The sequence below is a fragment of the Solanum dulcamara genome, chromosome 4, assembly GCF_947179165.1.
Source record: "Solanum dulcamara chromosome 4, daSolDulc1.2, whole genome shotgun sequence".
Taxonomy (NCBI): Eukaryota; Viridiplantae; Streptophyta; class Magnoliopsida; order Solanales; family Solanaceae; genus Solanum; species Solanum dulcamara.
In genome coordinates this window covers 17,536,502-17,559,214 of record NC_077240.1, presented here as the reverse complement: position 1 = coordinate 17,559,214, position 22,713 = coordinate 17,536,502, and the positions used below count along the sequence as shown (strand labels likewise).

At 32.3% G+C, this 22,713-nt stretch overlaps 2 protein-coding genes and 1 pseudogene across 2 annotated transcripts; 2 read left to right on the top strand and 1 right to left on the bottom strand.

Annotated features, from left to right (window-relative positions):
• Nucleotides 1-7,482: 7,482 nt before the first annotated feature.
• Nucleotides 7,483-11,855, top strand: LOC129884053 (uncharacterized; annotated as a pseudogene).
• Nucleotides 11,856-12,598: 743 nt separating this feature from the next.
• Nucleotides 12,599-16,088, bottom strand: LOC129884780 (uncharacterized). Its single transcript, XM_055959063.1, has 4 exons — nt 15,948-16,088; nt 14,535-15,085; nt 13,808-14,418; nt 12,599-13,049 (listed from the first exon to the last, which is right to left on the bottom strand). The coding sequence occupies exons 1-4, from the start codon at nt 16,007-16,009 to the stop codon at nt 12,615-12,617; spliced, it is 1,659 nt and encodes a 552-aa protein (XP_055815038.1). The 5' UTR covers nt 16,010-16,088; the 3' UTR covers nt 12,599-12,614.
• A 2,634-nt stretch (nt 16,089-18,722) lies between these two features.
• On the top strand, nt 18,723-20,333 carry LOC129884779 (zinc finger protein ZAT4-like). Its single transcript, XM_055959062.1, has 2 exons — nt 18,723-20,004; nt 20,074-20,333. Exons 1-2 carry the CDS (start codon nt 18,723-18,725, stop codon nt 20,331-20,333), a joined length of 1,542 nt encoding a protein of 513 aa, XP_055815037.1.
• The last annotated feature ends 2,380 nt before the right edge of the window (nt 20,334-22,713 follow it).

The window sequence follows — 22,713 nt, the reverse complement described above, 5'->3', positions numbered from 1 at the left end:
CATGCCAGCAGTCTCTTTAAATCAACTTCTTGCTTATTGTGACTCAGACTAGGGTGCATGTCTAGAGACTAGGAGGTCTGTCACAGGTTACTTAATTAAATTTGGTGAGGCCCTCATCTCCTGGAAATCCAAGAAACAAGAGACAATCTCCAGAAGCTCAACTGAGACTGAGTTCAGGAGTATGGCAAATTGTGCAGCTGAGGTAACCTGGCTGATTGGCTTATTCAAAGAACTTGGTATCCAAGTTGAGAGGACCAAACACATAGACATAGACTGTCACTTCGTAAGAGAAAAGATTTGTCAAGGAATTTTGAAAACTGAGTTCACTCATACTGAAGATCAACTGGCTGATCTGCTCACAAAGAGCTTGGGTACTTAACATCAAACACTCCTAAGTGGCTTAGGAGTCATGAATTTGTTTAAACCATAAGCTTGAAGAGGAGTGTTGACTAAGTGGTTAATTGACAAGCTAATGGTTGTTGGTGGGTAGTTAGACTAACTAAAAGTAGTTAGTAATCTGTTAAGAAGCAGTTAGAGGAAGTTAGCAAGTAGTTGTATTCAATACTCAACAAATACCCTCTAATGTACAAGTATATAAATGTATGGATGTACAGTATAAGTGAATACAATACATACTGATATTTTCTTATTCTTCTCTCTTACTTTACTCTTCTTCTCTCTCTCTCTCTCTCTACGTTTTCTATCTCTTCTTTCTCTCTTCACCTCAGCTCACTCTTCATCTGTGAAAGAGTATGTTTGAGCACCTTCAATGGTGATTTAACAATAGTGTTTCTCCAAGCAAAAATTAGAAGAAAAAAAACTTATTCTTTCTAGTAATTAAATCAAGCATGCGTTATAATCTCTCTGTGATCATTTTCACTTTCGTAGCTCTATGTTTGTTTCAATATTGCAAATGTGCACACGTTAAATCACTCAATGCTTCTTTAGCTGGTTTTCAACCAGCAGTAGCAACATTTTATGGCCCTCCAAATGGATCTGGATCTGGTAATTAATTAATTAATTATGCTGCTCTATGTACTAGTAAAATATTTTGCACTATTGACATTGTTTTCTTTAATTAATTGGTTGATTACATTAGATAATTATATTGGTTTGTCTAAATTTAAATTTGTGATTACTTTTGTATATTGACAAAAACATATAATACTTAATTATTGATTTTCACTTTGACATGTTATTAGATGGAGGAGCTTGTGGATATACAAATGTTGTATCACATCCCCCTTTAAATTCCCTTGTATCTGTTGGAAATGGTCCCCTCTTCAAGAATGGCTTAGGCTGCGGAGCTTGTTACTAGGTCCATATATATACATATTATATATTCTTTATTAATGAAAAGAATCCCACATCGGATCTGGACGAGATTCCTAATAAGACTTGGGCTAATTTTGAGATATGAGTTAAGCTTAAGACCTAAATTGACCTGATATGTTAGTCCAAGGTCTTGTATAGATATCAGACGTCCTGGTCCAATGTGGAATTCTTTACATCAACATTCTTGCTGATTATTAGCTAGTTTCTTTTTAATATATCAATGAGCTAATTTTACAACTACATTGTTCATAATAAGTGAAACTAATAACATAAAACAAAGGTAACATGTTACAAATTGCATTGATAGTGTAAAAATTAACTTACGATATCAGTAAAATACTTCGATAATAATTACTTGTATGTCGAGAAATTATAGGTGCAATGTAATCTAGCCCCTTGCTCAGGAAAGCCAGTGACTGTAACAATTACAGATGAATGCCCTGGTTGTTCAGGTACTATTCATTTTGATTTAAGTGGAACTGCCATGGGTGCTCTAGCCAAGCCCGGTCAAGCTGACGCGTTACGTAATTTAGGAAATATCGCAATTTCTTACCAAAGGTACGTACGTATGAAAAAATATTTATTAGTTATATATTAACGTTGGTAGATTTATAACATATTACAGGGTGCCATGCCACTACGCGAACACGAATATCGCGTTCAAGGTGGATCCAGGTTCAAATCCGAATTTCTTATAGGTAAATATTGAGTTTCAAAATGGAGATGGTAATCTTAATTTAGTGGAATTTTTGCCAGCAAAATCAACTCAGGCTATAAAAGCGAATCATGTATTTGGAGCAACATGGAGTAGTAATATTATGGGAAAATTACTCATTTACACATGTTATATTACCATATTTACTAATACTCCCAACTAATTGGAAAAATATCAAAAATTCCTATTTTTTTAACTCTCTCACTCTTTCACTGATACATCACTTTTACCTTATATCAGTTACCTAAATTCATGCCTATTCTTCAGCCTCCTCGATGACAGTTTTTTTTTCCAATTTCAAACCATTTATTACTCAATTTCAAGCATCTAAGTAAGGTATATTCAAGTTTTTCCTTTAATGGTATCTCACTTCATTCTCACCTTCTTCGATTTCCTCTGTTTTCTTCTGTAATTTTTTTTTACTCACATTGTTCATTCTCACTCAGTTGAATAAAAATCAAGAAATTCTTGTTTCATTGGACGAGATTAGATCCAAACATCGTAACGATCCATCAGTGATGGATAAACTCCGTGAAAAATTGAAGTCGAAATCTCAAGTTCAACATTCACCCAAAGAAGCCGACAAGAAGATTGAAGGGATTTCAACACGCCCTAATCTCCCAAAGGTATGCGTTTCTATAAAAAAAAATGTGATTTTTTTATAAAGATTTACTTCTCCTGATACATATAATTTCATGTATCAGATTCGTATGTATCAAGCTAACATTAGAATCTGATACATCCTGTTTATTTTTTTTTCTAAATGTCATTTTTCTAAAGTTTTACTGATTCTTGATACATATACTCTATATATCAGATTCTTATCTATTTTCTGATACATCGTATTTTTATATCAAATGCTCATATATCAGGATTTACTGCTTCTGATACATATTATTTATGTATCAGATTCTCATGTATCAAGCTTACATGAGAATCTGATACATCCTGTTTATATAATTTTTTTAAATGTCATTTTTCTAAAATTTTATTGATTCCTGATACATCTATTTTATGTATCAGATTCTTATCTTTTTTTTGATACATCATTTTTTTTAATCAGATTCTCATTTATCAAACGTTAATGCTCATGATACATCTTGTTTATGTATCAGAATCTCATGTATCAAGATATAATATTTCTGATACATCATGTTTAAATATAAAAATTAAGTTGTATTTAATCAGTTTCCATGTCAATGCAGGGAATGAAGTACGTCATCAAGAAGATCCCCTCACACTCCCTAAGGTTCGGCACTGCATATACGACTAATTTCATTAATGATTTCAAATCATCAATAGGTGATGAAGCTATACAATTATTTCGACAAATCATATTTGGTCACAATCAAGATATGCCACAGTGCAATTTTCAAGGGCAAATGATCAAATGCCTCTTACTTCTTGAGGTCGAGCAAAAAAACAGAGAGGAATTGCATACCTTCTGGTCAAGGAGAATCGATGGACTTCGAGTAATTTTTTTTTAATTTTACAGTAGTAGAATGTACAATTATGTTTTTGCACCAATAGTAAATATTTTTTTTGTCTATTCAACAATTTAGCAGACTTTTAAGTTTTTCTAATATTTATGTATCATATTTTGATTTATCAAACTTGAATGCTTTCGATACATCTACTTCATGTATCAAATTGTATTGTATCAATATTTAATGATTATGATACATCTACATTTATGTATCAGAATCACATGCATCAATCTTTTACAGCTTCTGATACATATTGTTTATGTATCAGATTGTAATGTATTAATATTTAATAATTTTGATACATCTATATTTATGTATGAGAATCACATGCATCAATCTTTACAACTTCTGATACATATTATTTATGTATCAGATTGTAATGTATCAAAATTTAATGATTCTGATACATCTACATTTATGTATCAAAATCTCATGCATCAATCTTTACAGCTTCTGATACATATTGTTTATGTATCAGATTGTAATTGATTGATATTTAATGATTCTGATACATCTACATTTATGTATCAAAATCTCATGCATCAATCTTTACAACTCTTGATACATCTACAATCTATATCAATACAACATGTTATGTATCAACCACAATCCAGTTGAAAACTAATACAACAACCTTTAAAGTATCAACCTAAATACGTTGAATGTTTATGTATCCGTTATTCTTATATATCAGATTCGAAATTACTATCAATACTAAGTAACTTACAATGAATATAATTACCAACTATCCATGTATCAATTATTGATATTCAATTACTATTCTGATTAATTGATATATGTATCAAAAACAACCCATAATGTAAAAAACAAACTATGTAGATGTAAGTACATGATCCAAATAGAATGTATCCTGGCATAACAAAACATCATTTCTCTCTGGGAATGAAATTATAACTCTTTCTGTTGTGGCCTTCATGGCCACAACGACTACAAAAATTTGTGCTCATTCTTATCTTCTCACTAGAGTACTTTTTTCTTTCTTTCTTTGGTCTTCCTGCATTCTTTTGTATCTTGGTGGCAAGACGAATTCTTTTTAAAAAAAATTCGGAACAGACCAATCTTTCTTATCTGCCATTGGAACCATTGGAAATTTATAAGTATTTGCCAATGCCTCTGGTTTGTAGTAATCAGAATAGTATGGGTGCATGCTTGTAATGTTCTTGCTCTTCAACACTGCAATTGCGTGTGGACATGGTATCTCGTCCAGTTGAAACCTGCCACAATTGCATGTTTTTCTTTCAAGACATACAATGTATCTTATACCTGACTCATAAACAGAATAAAGATATTCTGATGAAGCAACAACCTGCAGTAATTAATTATCACAGATATGTATCAGCAATGATGTATCAAATACAAAAATGATGTATCAGAACTGATATATCAGGTAATACTGATAACAGGAAATACAGAACTGATGTATCCTATAGCTTTGTATCAAGCAACTATGTATCAAGTAGATAACTACTTAAAAAAATAACTGGTGTGTACCTTCATTCTCGAACACTTCATTGTGTTTGATACTAGGATATCTTCGAATTTCCTACCCAAAGTATGTTTTGTATAAGTTGCTATTTCCCTATTTTTGTAGTTTCAAGCACCAAACACACCCTTTTTTGTTAGAACTTATGCTCTGTTTTTGAGTTTTCTTTCATAGTTAGATTTGTTTGTTTTTTTAAAGAATTCTTTGCCTTAATTAGCATGATAATTGATTGAAACAATCAATCATAGCTTGAATTACGTTACTACCCATAAATAACCCAACAACATTAATTATTTTACACCCAAAAACTAATGTATCAGCACAGCAAGTAATGTATCAGAAATTTGAAAAAAAAGGGGAAATCGCATAATTTCATAAAAATAAGGAATACATCGTAATTGGGCCTTTTCAGTATGTGATTTAGGTAAAGTTTACTAATATTAATCCTTCAACACAGCCACCTCCATATTCAATTAGGCTTACAAGTGAGTCCAACAAGAAACATACTGCTACACAAAATAATGAAAATAAATTCAAGTTAGATAATAAATGAAGAGAAAAATAAAATATATATATAATCACTACATAATCAATATATGTACATTATATATTATTGTGCCCCGTAAATTTTCGTTAATATTCTATACGACTTAAAAGTTTATGAGGCTCTATTTGATTACTACAATCTGTGTGGAATGAATATTTGAATTATTAAGTGTGGTTAATCTTAATTAATTTCGATATATATATATAAATTGAAAATGAAATTGCAATACACGAGGAGTTATGGTTATGGAGTGGACTTTGGACAACAATTAAATTGAAGTATTGGACACGAATTAAAAGTAAATTAAGAAAAATGTATATATATATATATATATATATATATATATATATATATAATAGATGACCTATATTTGGGCTCATTTTGACACCCCTACTCATATGTGTTACACTTCATATTGTGTGCAATTGCTTGCAAAATATAGGGAAAATTACCTTTTTACACAACTTCCCCTAATATATTTACTTTTACTCCCATATACACCAAAAAATTTCCAAATTCCCTCCTTTTCCTTTCTCTCTCTAAAATCACTGATACATCCGCCCTATCCCTCTTTTCTTGCCCTAATTTGCTCCTTCAAGTGTTAATCAGGTTCCAAATAAGGTAATGTATCAATCTTTCCTTATATGAAACTTTAATTCATCCTCATTCAATATGATTTCTCCTAAAATTTGTATATTTTGATTTCTTCTGAAAATCTTTTGATAAATCTTCTAATTTTTTATCATTTGCTTTCTTCTGTAAATCTATCTATTTGTGTTTCTCATACTTTAGCTTATACATATGGATTCCGTTCATGGTCTCAAACAGTCCACTAAAAATCAACGAATTCTTGTTTCTCCCGGGTCTGATTCGTCTTGGGAAGGTTACGACGAAGTTAGATCAAAACATCGTAACGATCCGGCAGTGATGAATAAGCTACGAGAGAATTTGAAGTCAAAAGCTACAGTTAAACATGCACCCAATGAAGTAGTCAAAAAAATTGAAGGGGTTACAACACGCCCTAATCTCCCAAAGGTATGTGTTCAATTAAGTTTTTTTGTTTTAGAATGCATTTTTTGTGAAGGTTTTAATGTTTCTGATACATATCATTATGTATCAGATACATAATATCTTTTTAAAAGGAAATCTTTTGGAGGTTTTTTATTTCCGATACATCATGTTTAGGTGTCTGTTGTTTTAATTTTTAATGATTCTGATACATATACATTTATGTATCAGATACATATTATCTTTTTCAAATGTATTTTTTATGGAGATTTTATATTTCTGATACATCATTATTAATTTTTAGTTTCTGTTGTTTTAATTTTTAATGACTCTGATACATATATATTTATGTATCAGATACATAATGTATTTTTCAAATGTAAATATTTGAGATTTACTATTTCTGATACATCATGTTTTAGTCTCAGTTTATGTTATTTCAAGTTTAATGAATCTGATACATCTACATTTATGTATCAGATACATAATGTATGTTTCATATGAAATTTTTTGAGAATTACTAATTCTGATTCATCATCTTTAAGCCTCAGTATTTGTTATTTCAAGTTTTAATGATTCTGATACATATATATTTATGTATCAGATACATAATGTATTTTTCAAATGCAATTTTTTTTGGGATTTACTATTTCTGATATACCATGTGTAAGTGTCATTTTTTGATGTTTCAAATTTTAATGATTCTGATACATATACATGTATGTATCAGAATATAATATATAATTGTTTCTGATACATCTTCTGTATGTATCAGAATCTCATCTTATGCATCAGATATCTTAATGCATATGATACATCGTATCCATGTATAGAGTTCAAGTTGTATTTAACTATTTTTATGTCAATGCAGGGAATGAAATACGTCATCAAGAAGATCCCGTCACACCCATTGAGATTCGGAACGGCATATAGGGCTAATTTTCTTGATGATTTTGAATCATCAATAGGTGAAGAAGGTATAAAGTTATTTAGGCAATCTATATTTGGTCACTACTTAGATATGCCAAACTGCAACTTTCAAGGGCAAATCATCAAATGCCTCTTACTTCTTGAGGTAGACCAAAAAAACAAAGAAGAACTGCACATTCGTCATGTGCAGGGTAATATACTGCGATTTACAATAAATGATTTTGCTATCATTACTGGTTTGCGATGCACCGGTAATATGAATGACTTCAAGTATTCTGATGATCAAGCAAGTAGATTATTGTCTTTATATTTTCCTGGTGCCAAAAATGGGGTCAACAAAGCTCGTTTCGTTGAGCGTTTTCTGGTTGGAGGATGGAAAACAAACGAAGATGCCGTTCAGATGGCCATTCTCTATTTCATCCATACTTTTGTTTTTTCTCAACTAGGTGATGCACCTATATCAGTTGATGATTTCAAGATGGTAGAAGATGGTAGTTATGAGCAATATCCATGGGGGAAATTAGCATATTCAAAATTGATAAAAGGAATGCGTCAGGAGTTTTCAAATGCCAAACAAATGTATCGTCTAGGCGGCATGCCATACGCTCTGAATGTTTGGATATATGAATGTGCATCTCAAGTTCCCTCTGAAATTGCTGTAAGAGTGGGTAATAAAATTCCCAGAATTCTTAACTGGCGTGTTGTCGCCGTGAAGCCAAAATTTGAGACATTCATGTCTACCATCTTCAGTGAGGTACATGCTTTGAATATTATTCGTTTATGCACTGATTCATTATACATAAAATCTAAGATACATTATATATCCATGACCTTGATACAGTATAATTTGATTCATAAAGTGGATGTATCAGCTCATATATTTATGTATCAGGATATAAATGTATCAAGATATAATGTATCTTATACATATACTTTATATAACCTTTCTGATACATATAATGGTATGTATCATAAAGGTATTTACAGCTCATGAAAACTCATTTATCAGTATTTACAACTCATGAAAACTCTATCTTATGTATCAAATTATAATGTATCTAGAATTACATCTCATGATACATCTGCATGTATGTATCAGATAATGTTGTTTTTCTATCAATTTAGCATGTATGAAGGAGTAATATTTCTGATACATCATGTCTATGTATCAGAATTAACATGTATCAATTATTCAATTTTTTTGCAGTATCCATGCTCCAACATTGTCCAACCTCAACATGAAATGGAATCTATTGTCGTTCATGACAGCCAACAGAAACCTGAAGATTCAACATCGGCTGCCAAGGTCAATTTCAGAAAACCTCATGAAGTCACTGGATTTGAGGACTTCTCAACAACACCACCCACTGAATTTTTAAAGAGATCCAGGGATGTCGCTGAGACATCTTCTCCACCTCCTTCCAAGAGAATGAAGACTTCCCCTGCTAAAAAGCCAATTCAAGTAGAAACAGCCAACATGCACAAGGATTTCATACCACCAAATGAATCAGAAAATCTTGTTTCTCCTGACAATGAACCGGGGGCAAAGTCACCAAAGGAATCAGAAAAGCCTGTTTCTCCTGACAATGTACCAGGGGCGAAGTCAGCTTTAGGAGGTGAATCTTCCGGTCATTCGGATCGAATTATTCATATGCAATTCAAAGCATTGAAGAAGTCCATAAAGAAGTCTCTAAAGAGATACGTAAGTTATTACTTTAAGATGTATCACGTACAATATACTTTTAATTAGGTGATACATTCTGATTTTTCATATACATGTATCAAGGTTGACCGGAAGTTCAAGCGTTTGGAGAACAAAATGGATTCAAATCACATTGATCTTTTGAAAGCCATCGACAGTATGGCGAACCGAATGACTGGCACATCATCTCAAGTTAAAAAAGATGATTTTGATCAATCATTCCATGTGGTTGAACAACAAGAAGCACCTACTGGATTGGAGGTGCACAATTTTGCAAATAAATCTGACCCACCCCAAAAAAATGACAAATCTAATGTCCAGGAAGATATTAAGGTACATACATCATGTAATATTTGATATTTATGCTTTTAAACTTCTGAATAATTTTCATTGTCATGTATCAATTGTAAATGTTATTATGTTTTCAGGGACCTGAACCATCCACCATGATAAATCAGGTGGACAACATATCGGAACAAAGCATTTTAGCAGATGTTCCTGAATTATTTGATCAGCAAGTTTATTCTGATACATTAAAGGTAATGTATCAGAAACAAATTGATGAATAATTTGATTCTGTATATATATTTTGTATAAGCTCTACCTCTTTAAATATATATATATCTAGACATTTAGTACATATATATCATAAGTAAATGTTATTATGTTTCCAGGAAGATGAACCATCCGTCAAGGATGTATCAGCACACCAAATGGAACCACAAAGAGCAGATACTGATCAGCTTATTGCTGATTCTGATACATTACAGGTAATGTATCAGATTCTTTATTGAGATAAAATCAACATTATTAATTTTTTTAATGACGTTATACATTACGTGTAGAACACTGTAAAGAAAGATGGAAGAGTAGCTGATGATAAATCTGCCAAAGTAGAAGAGCAAGTCGAGGAGATTGAAAAAGAAAAAATCAAACCAAGCACATCAGAATCCAATACTTCAGCACCATTTTCGTCAGAAACTCTGGATGTGATAGATGCTCTAATATACGGACTTCCATTACCAGCCATGCCATTGACAGCTGTTAGTCATGAGCAAGTTCAGGATGAATGTCTATTACGCGATAGCCAGCTACCAACCACTCTTCCATCAAAAGCTAATGTATTGTCTGACGATGCGAAGACACCATCTCGAAGAAGCAGGATTCCTTCGAAGATCTTACAGTCGCCGTATCTTTCAAACTTTGGGTCGAGTGAAAAGGGAAAGGAAAATTTGTCAGATGTTACGCATCAGACACACCCTTTTGAAGGTTTTGGTATATGCTATCAACCCCCTTCCGAGCTTGTCACAGAATACTCTGAATGGATAGATAAAGGACTTCTAAAATCACATGGCAACAAGTAAGTATGACATATTCAACTTATACCCATACAAGTCGTGTATTATATTTGTTATGTTATTAAACTACAAGTTTCCATTCAGGAATTCGAAGGAGGATCATTACAGATCTAAGTGCTCTTCATTCGGCTTTGAAAGAATGGACTTTGTTGTGGCATTTCCTAAAGATAAGAACTGGTTCTACCTAATGTCACAGCCGGACAGATGCTGGAACGATGAGGTAAAAATTTCATCATAAATAATATGATACAACTCATACTAACTACCTGATACATACATATTAATGTATCTGATACATAGATAGATAAATGTATCTGATACATACATAATCTGATATGTGATGCTAGTTGTTATATAACTAATACTTTCTTAAAATGTGCAGCACATCGATGTAATATTTTACTACCTTCGGAAGAAATCGAAGATGCAGTTGAGCAATCATTATCGATACACAACGACAAATTGCATTTTCAAAAATTACATCGAATATGCACACACACGCTACTATCACCTTCCACCTAACATTTCTACACAAGAAGATATGGCAAGGTCCACTGTTACAGCTCATCAAGAGAGATCCGTGAAGAACATAATAAGAGGTTTCTCAATACCAGCCGGTTTGCCCTGGCATTTGGTAGATGAGGTATACATTCCAGTAAACTGCGACATGGATTTTCATTGGGTTCTTGCGGTAGTTGTGTTGAAAGAGAGGTTGATACGTGTGTATGATTCATCGCCTAGACGAAGAAGTAGCAACCCTTTCCAAGAGATCCAAAAGATAGCAGCAATGCTACCAACATACCTGCAAGACAGTGGTTTCTTTGACAACAACGAACGTACTGATTGGTCGTCTCTTGATTCATACAAGGACAAATCAACCGGTAATATGCTTGAACCACATCACCCATTAGCAGTTGAGTATGTTGAAGGAATTGCGCAATAGGGAAGTGGCAGCTTGTGAGTTTTAACATTGGCTATGTATACCTAAATCATTCATATGTCAATTTTACTTTTTTTAAATTCCTGTATTCCTTTATTTGCAGGGATTGTGGAGTTTTCCTGGCCATGTTTGCTGAATATCTTAGTGATGGAATTTCTATTCCAAGTACCGGACTAAACGCTGAATTCTTCCGTTCAAGATATGCCGCACTCTTATGGAGATATGGTTGTCAGAAGGCCATGGATGGTTATGTTAGCGATAACGACGATCCAAAAAAACCAAGGAGAGACATATCTCCAAACCAAGGAGAACTGATTGATGTTCAATAAATTTTTTTTGATAGTACACATTTTAGGTGATTCTGATTCTTCCAATGTATCTGATACATAAACTGTAATGTATCAGATTTAGTATATTTTAATATTTCCATACCTCAGATTTACTATGTTTTTCTCTGGTATCAAAATGGAATATAAATTCAAAGTTTATGTTTTATACTCTACTGTATCAAACTTGTATCGAGTATAATATTCATAAGTGTCACATTTTGTGAATTCTGATACATGAATCAAGTTTTTTTTATTATGATACATCATGCACATGTATCAGATTCTCATTTCTCAATATTTAATGATTCTGATACATTAATTTTTTTGCATAAGAATTCTGTCTCAAGATTTAAAGTATATGATACATCTTGCTTATGTATCAGATTTGCATTTATCAAGATTTACTGCATATGATAATCTACAACCTATATCAAATAGGATCTTATGTATCACCAACAACTTTTGTGTAATTATGGTTGTCGAAAAGACAAGAATGTTTATGTTTGGGAAAATAACGATCCAAAAAATAAACCATGTGAGATTTGTCATTAATCCAAGTCATGGCGAACCGATGGAAGTCCTGTATTTTATTTTAAAAAAATTGTAGCAATAAAATGTTATAATCTTGATACATAAATAAATTGTCACTAAAAGATTTTTATATTTATGTCACGTGTCAAATTCAAATATAAAATATAATAATAGATGTTATTTTATGATTCAATTAGAATGTACACCGAGATACCACAAACATCATATCTATTTAGGAATGAAATTACAAGTCTTTCTGTTGTGGCCTTCGTGGCCACAACGTCCACAAGAATTTGTGCTACTTGTTATTTTCTCATTAGCAAACTTTTTTCTCCCTTTCTTTGGTCTTCCTGGCATCCTTTTGTATATTGGCGGCAAGACAATTTCTTCCAAAATTTCCTTCGGAGCAGTCCAGTCTTTCTTATCTGGCATTGGAACCATTGGTAATTCATAAGTATTTGCCAACGCCTCTGGTTTGTAGTAATCAGAACAATATGGGTGCAGGTCAGTAATGTTCTTGCTCTTCAACACTGCAATTGCATGTGGACATGGTATCTCGTCTAGTTGAAATCTACCACAAGTGCATGTTTTTCTCTCTAGACACACAATGTATCTTATACCTAATTCGTAAACAGAATAAAGATACTCTGATGAAGCAACAACCTGCAGGAATTATATTTCAAATTTATGTATCAGTATTGCTTCCTCACATACACAACTATGTATCAGAACTGATGTTAAAGGGTAATAATTATCACAGGATATACATATCAGGTGAATCAACAATCAGCAAGAAATAAATTTCACATATATGTATCAGAAAGTACGTATCAATTACAGAAATGATGTATCAGAACTGATGTATCAGTATGTATTTTAAACATGTTATGTTTATATGTGTCAGTACTTATGTATCAACTACACATTTTGATGTATCTGAATTGATATATCAGTGTATAATGAACACAGGCTTTACTTGAATGACGAAGCAACAAACTGATATAAATAAACTTCACATATATCTAATAGTACTTATGTATCATCTACACTAATAATGTATCTACACTGATGTATCAGTATATATTTAGAACAATTTATGCATAACTGATTAATCATCAGCCTGAAGGAAAATAATCTTTACATATATGTATCAGAACTTATGTATCAAATATAGAACTTATGTATCATAATTGAAGTTTCATTATTTAATTAGCACATGTTATACATAACTGATGAATCATCAGCCACCAAGAAATAAATAACACATATATGTATCATAAAGTATGATTCAATTACAGAAATGATGTATTAGAACGGATGTATCAATATATATGTATCAGAAAGTATGTATCAGAAAGTATCTATCATGTATCTACACTGATGTATCAGTATATATGCGTCAGAAAGTATGTATCGTGTACCTTCATTCTCGAACACTTGATCGTGTTTGAAACTAGGATATCTTCGAATTTTCTACCCAAAGTATGTTTTGTATAAGATGCTATTTCTCTATTTTTGCAGTTCCAAGAACCAAATAACATTCTCGTTTGCTCCAAAAAGTCAATTATAGGCAGCTCTCGTGCTTCAACAAGACATCCATTGATACATTCTGCGATGTTAGAAGTCATCATTCTACCCCTGTTGACAGTGGCATGAACCCTTGACCACTTTTCGTATCCTGCATTTTTTAAATATTGTGCCACCCGTTGATCGATTCTTTCAACTTTGGCCATTAATTTATCGACTTCATCTTTTCGGTATGCCTTGGCCATTGAATAGAAGATGTCACTTAGTACAGCTTTGCTCCTTCTGTATTTAGTACACACATTTTTCCATATATGCCATATGCATGCAAAATGAGGAACATTGGGAAATACCATGCTTACACTCTTGATTATGCTTTCGTTCCTATCTGATACAACACACATATTGTCCCTCTCTCCAAATGCATTCTTGAAATTCTGAAAAAACCACGTCCATGATGAATCATTTTCCGTATCAACAATACCATACGCCAACGGCAATATGCAACCTAATAAATCAATAATAGCGATACAATAGTTATTAGAATTCATCAGAATCACAACAAACGTGAAAAATGAGATGACACACTATTATTCAATAAGACACAGTATAAGAAAGTAATACCTGCCCCATCAAGTGTGCTAGCTGATACAAACGTCCCTTTATAAGGTCCATCAAGATGTGCACCGTCAACAACAACTACTGGTCGACAAAACTGAAACCCCCTCATCAAGGGCCTTAACGCTATGAACAAATACATGAATTCATCAGTTGATGACTTGTGCATACTTATGTACGAATTTGGATATACGGTTTTTAGAATATGTATATATACAGGCAGCTGTCTATATCCATCAGCAGGTTTTCCCCTTAACATCTGCAAAGCATGCTCTTTTGAACGCCATGCCTGTTGATAGGTAATATCAATTCCATACGCTGATTTAATATCCTCTCGTATATCATTAGGGGTGACAATTCTCTTATGATTAACCAATTTAGGGGCTGTGAATGCACTAACAAAAGCCTTTGTAGCATGAACTTTGTTGAAAATCCTATCTCTCAGTGCACATGAATGTTCACTATTGAAATATCTAACTTTGAATATATCCGTTTTTTTCCAACATGAAGCTTTCATTCTCCAACAACATCCTTCTGAAAGGCATACTATCACATAACTGCATTTGTATTAAAAAAATAACATGTATCATATCAATATTTTTTCATTTATAATATGAACAAATACAGTGACATACTGATAGGAAGTGTGTCAACCCATGTACTTGATACATGCTTCTTTGTATGTATTGTTAAAAAAACATCTGATACATAGAGTATTATGAACCTGATACATACTGACAGCATTATTATCATTTTTTAACTGAGTTACAGGAATGTAGTTTTGATGTATCATGACATGAAAAATTATTTTATTTTAAGAATGTATCAGATACATACAGTAATATGTATCTGATACATACTGTTGGATACTATCCAACATCAAAATTTCCAAATGCAGAAATGGAGTTTTGATGTATCATGACATGAAAAATTATTTTACTTTAAGAATGTATCAGATACACACAGTAATATGTATCTGATACATACTGTTGGATACTATCCAACATCAAAATTTCCAGATGCAGAAATGGAGTTTTGATGTATCATGACATGAAAAATTATTTTACTTTAAGAATGTATCAGATACACACAGTAATATGTATCTGATACATACTGTTGGATACTATCCAACATCAAAATTTCCAGATGCAGAAATGTAGTTTTGATGTATCATGACATGAAAAATCATTTTACTTTAAGAATGTATCAGATACACACAGTAATATGTATCTGATACATACTGTTGGATACTATCCAATATCAAAATTTCCAGATGCAGAAATGTAGTTTTGATGTATCATGACATGAAAAATCATTTTACTTTAAGAATGTATCAGATACACACAGTAATATGTATCTGATACATAATGTTGGATACTAAACAACATCAAAATTTTCAAATGCAGAATATGCGCATACCTTTTACTGTCGGATCTTTTAACCTTGAAATTAAATTCATTATTGATTTTGTATTTGGCCATTACATCAACTAGAGTTGCTTTATCCTTATAGAATTGATTCTCCTTCACTTCCGCACCATTTGTATCATCTATGTAGTTCGTCAACTCCGATTCTGCTATATAACAACTTGCAACTTTACCAGATTCTTCTAAACCAAAATTATGGAACTCATTCGCATTTGATTCGGCACAAACGATTGCTCCAGATGTACTGTCGAATGATTTTATCTCACATCTTTTTATATCAAAGCTTGATATGCAAAGGGGATAATTCACGAAACCAGGCTCTTTCTTCTTCAACTCTATGTAAAGATTAACACCCATATCATTACGAATATATATTGGCGACGAGTTACCTTCAACTATGTATCGGATTTCAATTTCTTTCTCTGATTCATCCACACTCAATTCAGCAGCGATTGCTGCTTTTAAATTTGAGTAAGATACATTGTCACCGACAACGATTCCATCACTTTTGTATTTTTCATAAGTAATATCGGATTGCCAAACTCCAGAATGTCTCAGTAGTATCGGGATATTCATATCGATTAATTGATGAAACGCGAAGTTTGCTTTGAATTGATGCTCTGTTGTTTTTCTTGTACTCGATGCTCTGACTTTTGACTTCAAAATTCATCTACATAACTGTCGCCTTCTTTAATAGATCAGTAATTGATATAAAGAGCCAATCTTTTATCCATAAATAGCTGATGTGCATTAACTATTATATAGCTAAAGTTATGTATCAGATACATAACCTATGTATCAGCAAAAGTTGAAAAATAAATGAAATCAACTTCGGTATGAATTGATGCTCTGTTTTTTCCATTCGAGACGACGCTGTGTTTTTTGGCTTGAATCTTCATGGACATAACAATTGTTTTTTTTAACAATTGATGTATCATATACATAACTGATCTATCAGATACATAACCCAAACTGGAAAAAAAATGGAAACGAAATTGGTTTGTTTTTATGCTCTTTTTTTTTTGGCTTAAATCTTCAACTGCACAACCGTTCTTTTTTGGGCCAAATTAATCCCATTAATTAGATCACTAATTGATTTGATACCAATCATCCCTTATATTAAGATAATATCCATAAATAGATGATCTTCATTAATTACTGATTGGATAATTGATGTATCAGATACAAATCTAATGTATCAGAAAAGTTGAAAAAAAGGGGATATCGGGTAATTTTGATACAATGTGGGATGTATAGTAATTAAACTTTTCCATTATGGGATTTAGGTAAAGTTTACCAAAATATATGCTCAATGATCATGTTCAATTCTAAGGCCCATTACATTTTCTTTTGAAATTGGGCCTTGGGCTTGTACACCATTGACCCGCTTGATGCTTGTCCCTTCACAATATTTACCCACGATCCCTACCTAAAATTCATTTTCATAATATCTGCAGTGGAATTATTTTATCTCACATTATATCCTTGTTTATTTTTTTCCTACAAACTAAATGACTCCTAATTCGATTATATAAATTAAGTATATCATTAGCGCACAATACTTAAATTGTCTAGATTAATTTATGCTAACATAAAATTTTACTTTATCAGTATACTCAGTGGCGGATCCAGGATTTTAAATAAGGGGGTTCAAAATCTAAATAACTAGACACACGAGCTAGTCGAAGGGGGTTCGACATCTACTTTATACACATAAAAAATTATTTTAACCATGTATAAATAGTACAATTTTCTGCCGAAGGGGGTTCGAATGAACCCCCTCGGCATAAGGTGGATCCGCCACTGAGTATACCTAAGTTAAATTTTAAAAATAAAAATCATAGTCTCAAAATCAATTATTTGCGTGGAATTTATTTTTTTAAAAAAAAAAACAGATAGAACCAACCGAGATACAAGGAGAACGCTTGAGGATATTAGTGGTAGTTACTAGTAGTTTTGTTGAAGGTTTGAATTGAAGGGATGTAAATATCTTTAGTAGTTACTCTCTTTATCCCGAAATACTTAGTCATATTTTATTACAAAAGTCAAATTACATAAATTTTGATTAATATTTTTTAATATATTTTTCTTATTATATTGATATGAAAAAAATTACAAGTTATGGTACTCTTCGTGTAATTTTTGAATATCTAAATAGTATTATTAAATTAATTTACTTCAATTTAACTCTAAATATTAATCAAATTAACTCTCGAAAACTGAAATATGATAATTAATATGGGATGGATGGATCAAATTTAACTCCGAAGATTAGTTAGATTAGCTTTCGAGAACAACTAATATGGGATAGATGGATCCAATTTAACTCTGAAAATTAGTTAAATTAATTTTTGAGAAGCTAAACATGACAACTAATATGATATTGATGGATAATTTTAGTTCCCTACACTAAAGTCTATAGAAAAAGTCTCAATCTTATTGAGCTAAACAAAAAAGGGGGCTTTTTCCCTTCCTTCCACTTGTCACCTTCACTTCCTCACTCCCACTCGAACCCCTATTTTCCTCTCCTCACACAAACAAATTAAACCATTGGCTCTAACTAAAAAATAGGACTAACTATCTTTTCACCCTACAAGCCCACAACAACATCTACTAACAAGAACAACAACCCATGCATCTTTTCTTGTTTTCTTGATTCATATTAATTATCCTCATAATAACTCATTCTCACTTTTCTTCTTTATATTGTCTATTAATTTCTTACACATAGTTGACTAAATTAACTAGTGTTTTTTTTTCATTAGTCATGGCTTGTGTTGATGAAGAACAAAAGCCAAATTTTAAGCATTATTGTAGAGTTTGCAAGAAGGGTTTTATATGTGGGAGAGCTCTAGGTGGACATATGAGAGCTCATGGGATTGGAGATGAAAGAGCAAATAAGGTGGATGATGATGATGACGATGATGATGATGATGAAGCTAGTGATTGGGAAGAAAATCATGGAGGAAGTGATTATAATAAGAGGATGTACCAATTAAGAGCAAACCCTAATAGGTTAAAGAGCACTAGGGTATGTGAGAATTGTGGAAAAGAATTCTTGTCATGGAAATATTTTCTTGAACATGGTAAATATTGTTGCTCTGATGATGCTGATGATCACTCCTTGGTATTATCACCTTGTTCTGATGGTGAGGAATATAATATTGGTGAAAGAAAAGGTTATGGTTGGTCTAAAAGGAAAAGGTCCTTGAGGACTAAAGTTGGAACTTTTACTTCATCTTATAATAATAATAATAATACTTATTCAGGTGTGCAAGAAGATCTTCTTCTTGCAAAATGGCTTATAGATTTAGCTAATGCAAGGGTGGACCCATTAACCATCGAGCCAGAAGAGTCGTGCGCCTCCGCTAGTAAGGACGAGGAGAGGCGGAACCCTATAATGACCTACCTCATTACTCCCAGCCTCGTGAATCGAAACAAAGATCTCGAACATCGTAGAAAAAGTGACTTTTTCATATTACCTAGTTTGGACAAGGCTAAAGGAGCTCCCAAAGGATTGTTTGAATGTAAAGCATGTAAGAAAGTATTCAATTCTCACCAAGCCCTAGGTGGACATAGGGCAAGTCATAAAAAGGTTAAAGGACGTTATGCAGCCAAACAAGATCAATTAGATGATACACATGATCAAGATAATTGCTTTAAAGGTTCAAAATCATCATCTTATAATTACCAATTTGAACAAGAGTCCTCATTAACAGGAGCTTCAAGGAGAAAATCAAAAGTTCATGAATGTTCCATATGCCATAGAGTTTTTTCAACAGGACAAGCTTTAGGTGGCCACAAAAGGTGCCACTGGATCACTTCCAACTCTCAAGATTCATCTATCTTCACACCAAAATTTCATTTTCACAATCCCCTTGAGCAAATTAATGAAAGATCAACCTTGGAGAAACAAGATCCGTTGGATCTTAACATTCCACCAGGTGATCAAAACATGTCAAGAATAAGACAAGAACCTTGGAATAATATAATTAATCCATTTGAGGTCTCCACAGATATACACTTGCATCCATGGAGTAGTACAAATAGTGATCATACAAAAATGGAAACAAAAGATGATGTTGTTTACCACAACAATTATGAGCAACCCCGCGAAGAAAATGAGGATGAAAACTTCAAGAATAACACTAACAACAACAATAACAATAACAATAATAATAACAGTACTGCCAAAGACAACAAGGTCCGTCAAGATAATGCAACACAAATCAATGTAGAAGATGATGATGAAGCAGACAGTGAGTTGAAGTTAGCAAAACTAAGTGACCTAAATGATATCAATACTAGTTCTGGTAATCCTTCACAATGGTTACAAGTTGGTATTGGTCCAACAAATAAGGTTGAGGCTGACTCATAAACTATTTGCATTTTTTCCCCTCCTTTTTAGCTTTTGTTTTCTCATTTCTCACCAGGGTATATATTTCTATGCACATCTTGTAATTAAAATATCCCCCCCCCCCCAAAAAAAAAATAATAATAATAATAAATTATGCATACCCATTGTTTAGTAAAAATACAGTATATAGTTCATTCTTTTAATTCTGTTTTCTTGTCAACGCATGATATAAATATAATCTTGTTCCTTGCATTTAAACTTTGTCCATTTTTTATTTCGTACATTCAATTTACTTCATTAGTTTACACGTATATATTGAAGCTTGCTGATCATGACAATTTGCTTAGTCAACATAGTTATTTTTAGCTTCTCACACTACTCCCTTTACTGTTAAACTCTTACAAGTTTATAATTTAGGTTAAGCCTGTCAAATGGGCGGTTGGCCCCGCTAACCGCCCCCCTAAGACCAGCCCATTAAGGGCTCGGTAGAGGAAAACCGAACCAGGTACCGGTTCAACACAAAAAAAATTTGGGCAGATCTGGTGTATTTTTGGCCTCGGACCGGTAAGGGGCTCACCAGTCCACCGGCCAGGTAACAAATTTTTTGTTTCCGAAATATTTTTGGGCCAGATTTTCAAAAAGAGTCGTTGGGCCCAACGGCTATATAACCGTTCGCCCAACGGCCAAATCTGAAAATATGCCTTTTTTAAAAAAAAAAATTAATTAATCAAATTTTTTTCTATAAATACCTACAACATTTAATCATTTTTTCCTACCAACAATCTTCTAATTCTCTCTTAAAGTGATATCAATCTTTTATTAGTTTTTGCAATTAACAACATCAAGTGAAAGTTTTCAACTTTCAAGTGTTCAACATTTCATTAATTTTACGATTCTTTGTTTGATTCCGGCAATTTGGTATAATCGTTTCTTCTCTTGCTTTTATTTAGTAAATTAATTCTAGTATATTTAAATATTTAATTTTTGTATTTATAATTTTTATTAGTTTAATTTGCATAATGGATAGATTAAATAATATAGGTAAAAGTGTTAAAAACTTATGTCCCGACAGAGGTAGTGGTAGTAAGAAAAAAAGTATTTTCGATAGAGGTAGTACAAGTAAAAATTATTCTCGTATACCTGAAGCACCACCTAGTGAATTTGGAGAAATAGGTGTAGGTGCACATGATATGAATGAAAATAAATATCAAGAAACTCACAGTATAGAAGAACCAAATGAATTTGAAGTAGAAATAGAACAAGATGATAATGATGATGTGGATGTTACAACAACTAGTCATGATATAGATTTAGGTAATGCTCAATCTAGAACTATTAATTTTCCTTCACGATATGTAAAAGAAAGAAAAAAACTAGTTTAGTATGACATTATTTTGAACGCATAGCCGGAACAACTAAAGTTCAATGTAAAGAGTGTCAAAAAAAATTGAGCATAAGACCGGGGGTAACAGAGGTGGAACGCATCAATTGACTAGACATCTAGACAATGAGCATCTTGGTTGAAAAGAACGAATAGAGAGTCCTACTGGGCCAGTGCAAGGTAGAATAAATCCACAGACCGAAAAATTAACGGAGACGTATAATAAAATGAGGGACCATGAAGAGATAGCGAAAATGATAGATGTGGTTGTCTACCTTTTTCATTTGCTTCTTCTGATGCTTTTATTCATTATATACAATCAATTTATAATCTCATGTTTAACAGTATTCCTCGAAATACTTGTAGATCAGATATTTTTAGACTTCATGGACAATATGCATATTATTTACGTTGGTTATTAACAAATCTTCCATGTAGAGTTTCACTTACTTCTGATCTTGATCGTGCTATAAATAAAAATGATTATTTAATTGTTATTTGTCATTGGATGGATAGTGATTTTATTATGTAAAAACGTATTTTAGCATTTCAATATGATGAAGACCGAAGACATAATGCACAATTTATTTCTGATTCTATATCAATGGTTGCAAAATATTATGGTCTTGAACACAAAGTTTTATGTATTTCTTTTGATCATGCATCTAACAACACCACTGGTATTAATTCTTTAAAAATTGAGCTTTCTCCCCCTTTAAATGATATTTTTCATATTAGATGTGCTTGTCATATATATAATTTAATTGTAAAAAATGGACTTAATTTTTTTTAGCCAACAATTGAAAAAATTAAGCATGTAGTTGGTTTTATTCAACAAAATAATAGAAAAGCTAGACTTAAAGAATTTAAATGAAAATGCAAGGAAAATAATCCTAGACCTATTAGCCCAAAGAATTTGAGACTAGGTGGAATTCGACTTATGATTTTTTTAAAGACTTGTAATATTTATAAAACCCCTATAACTATAACTTTTAATCAATATGCATATAAATTTCCGAA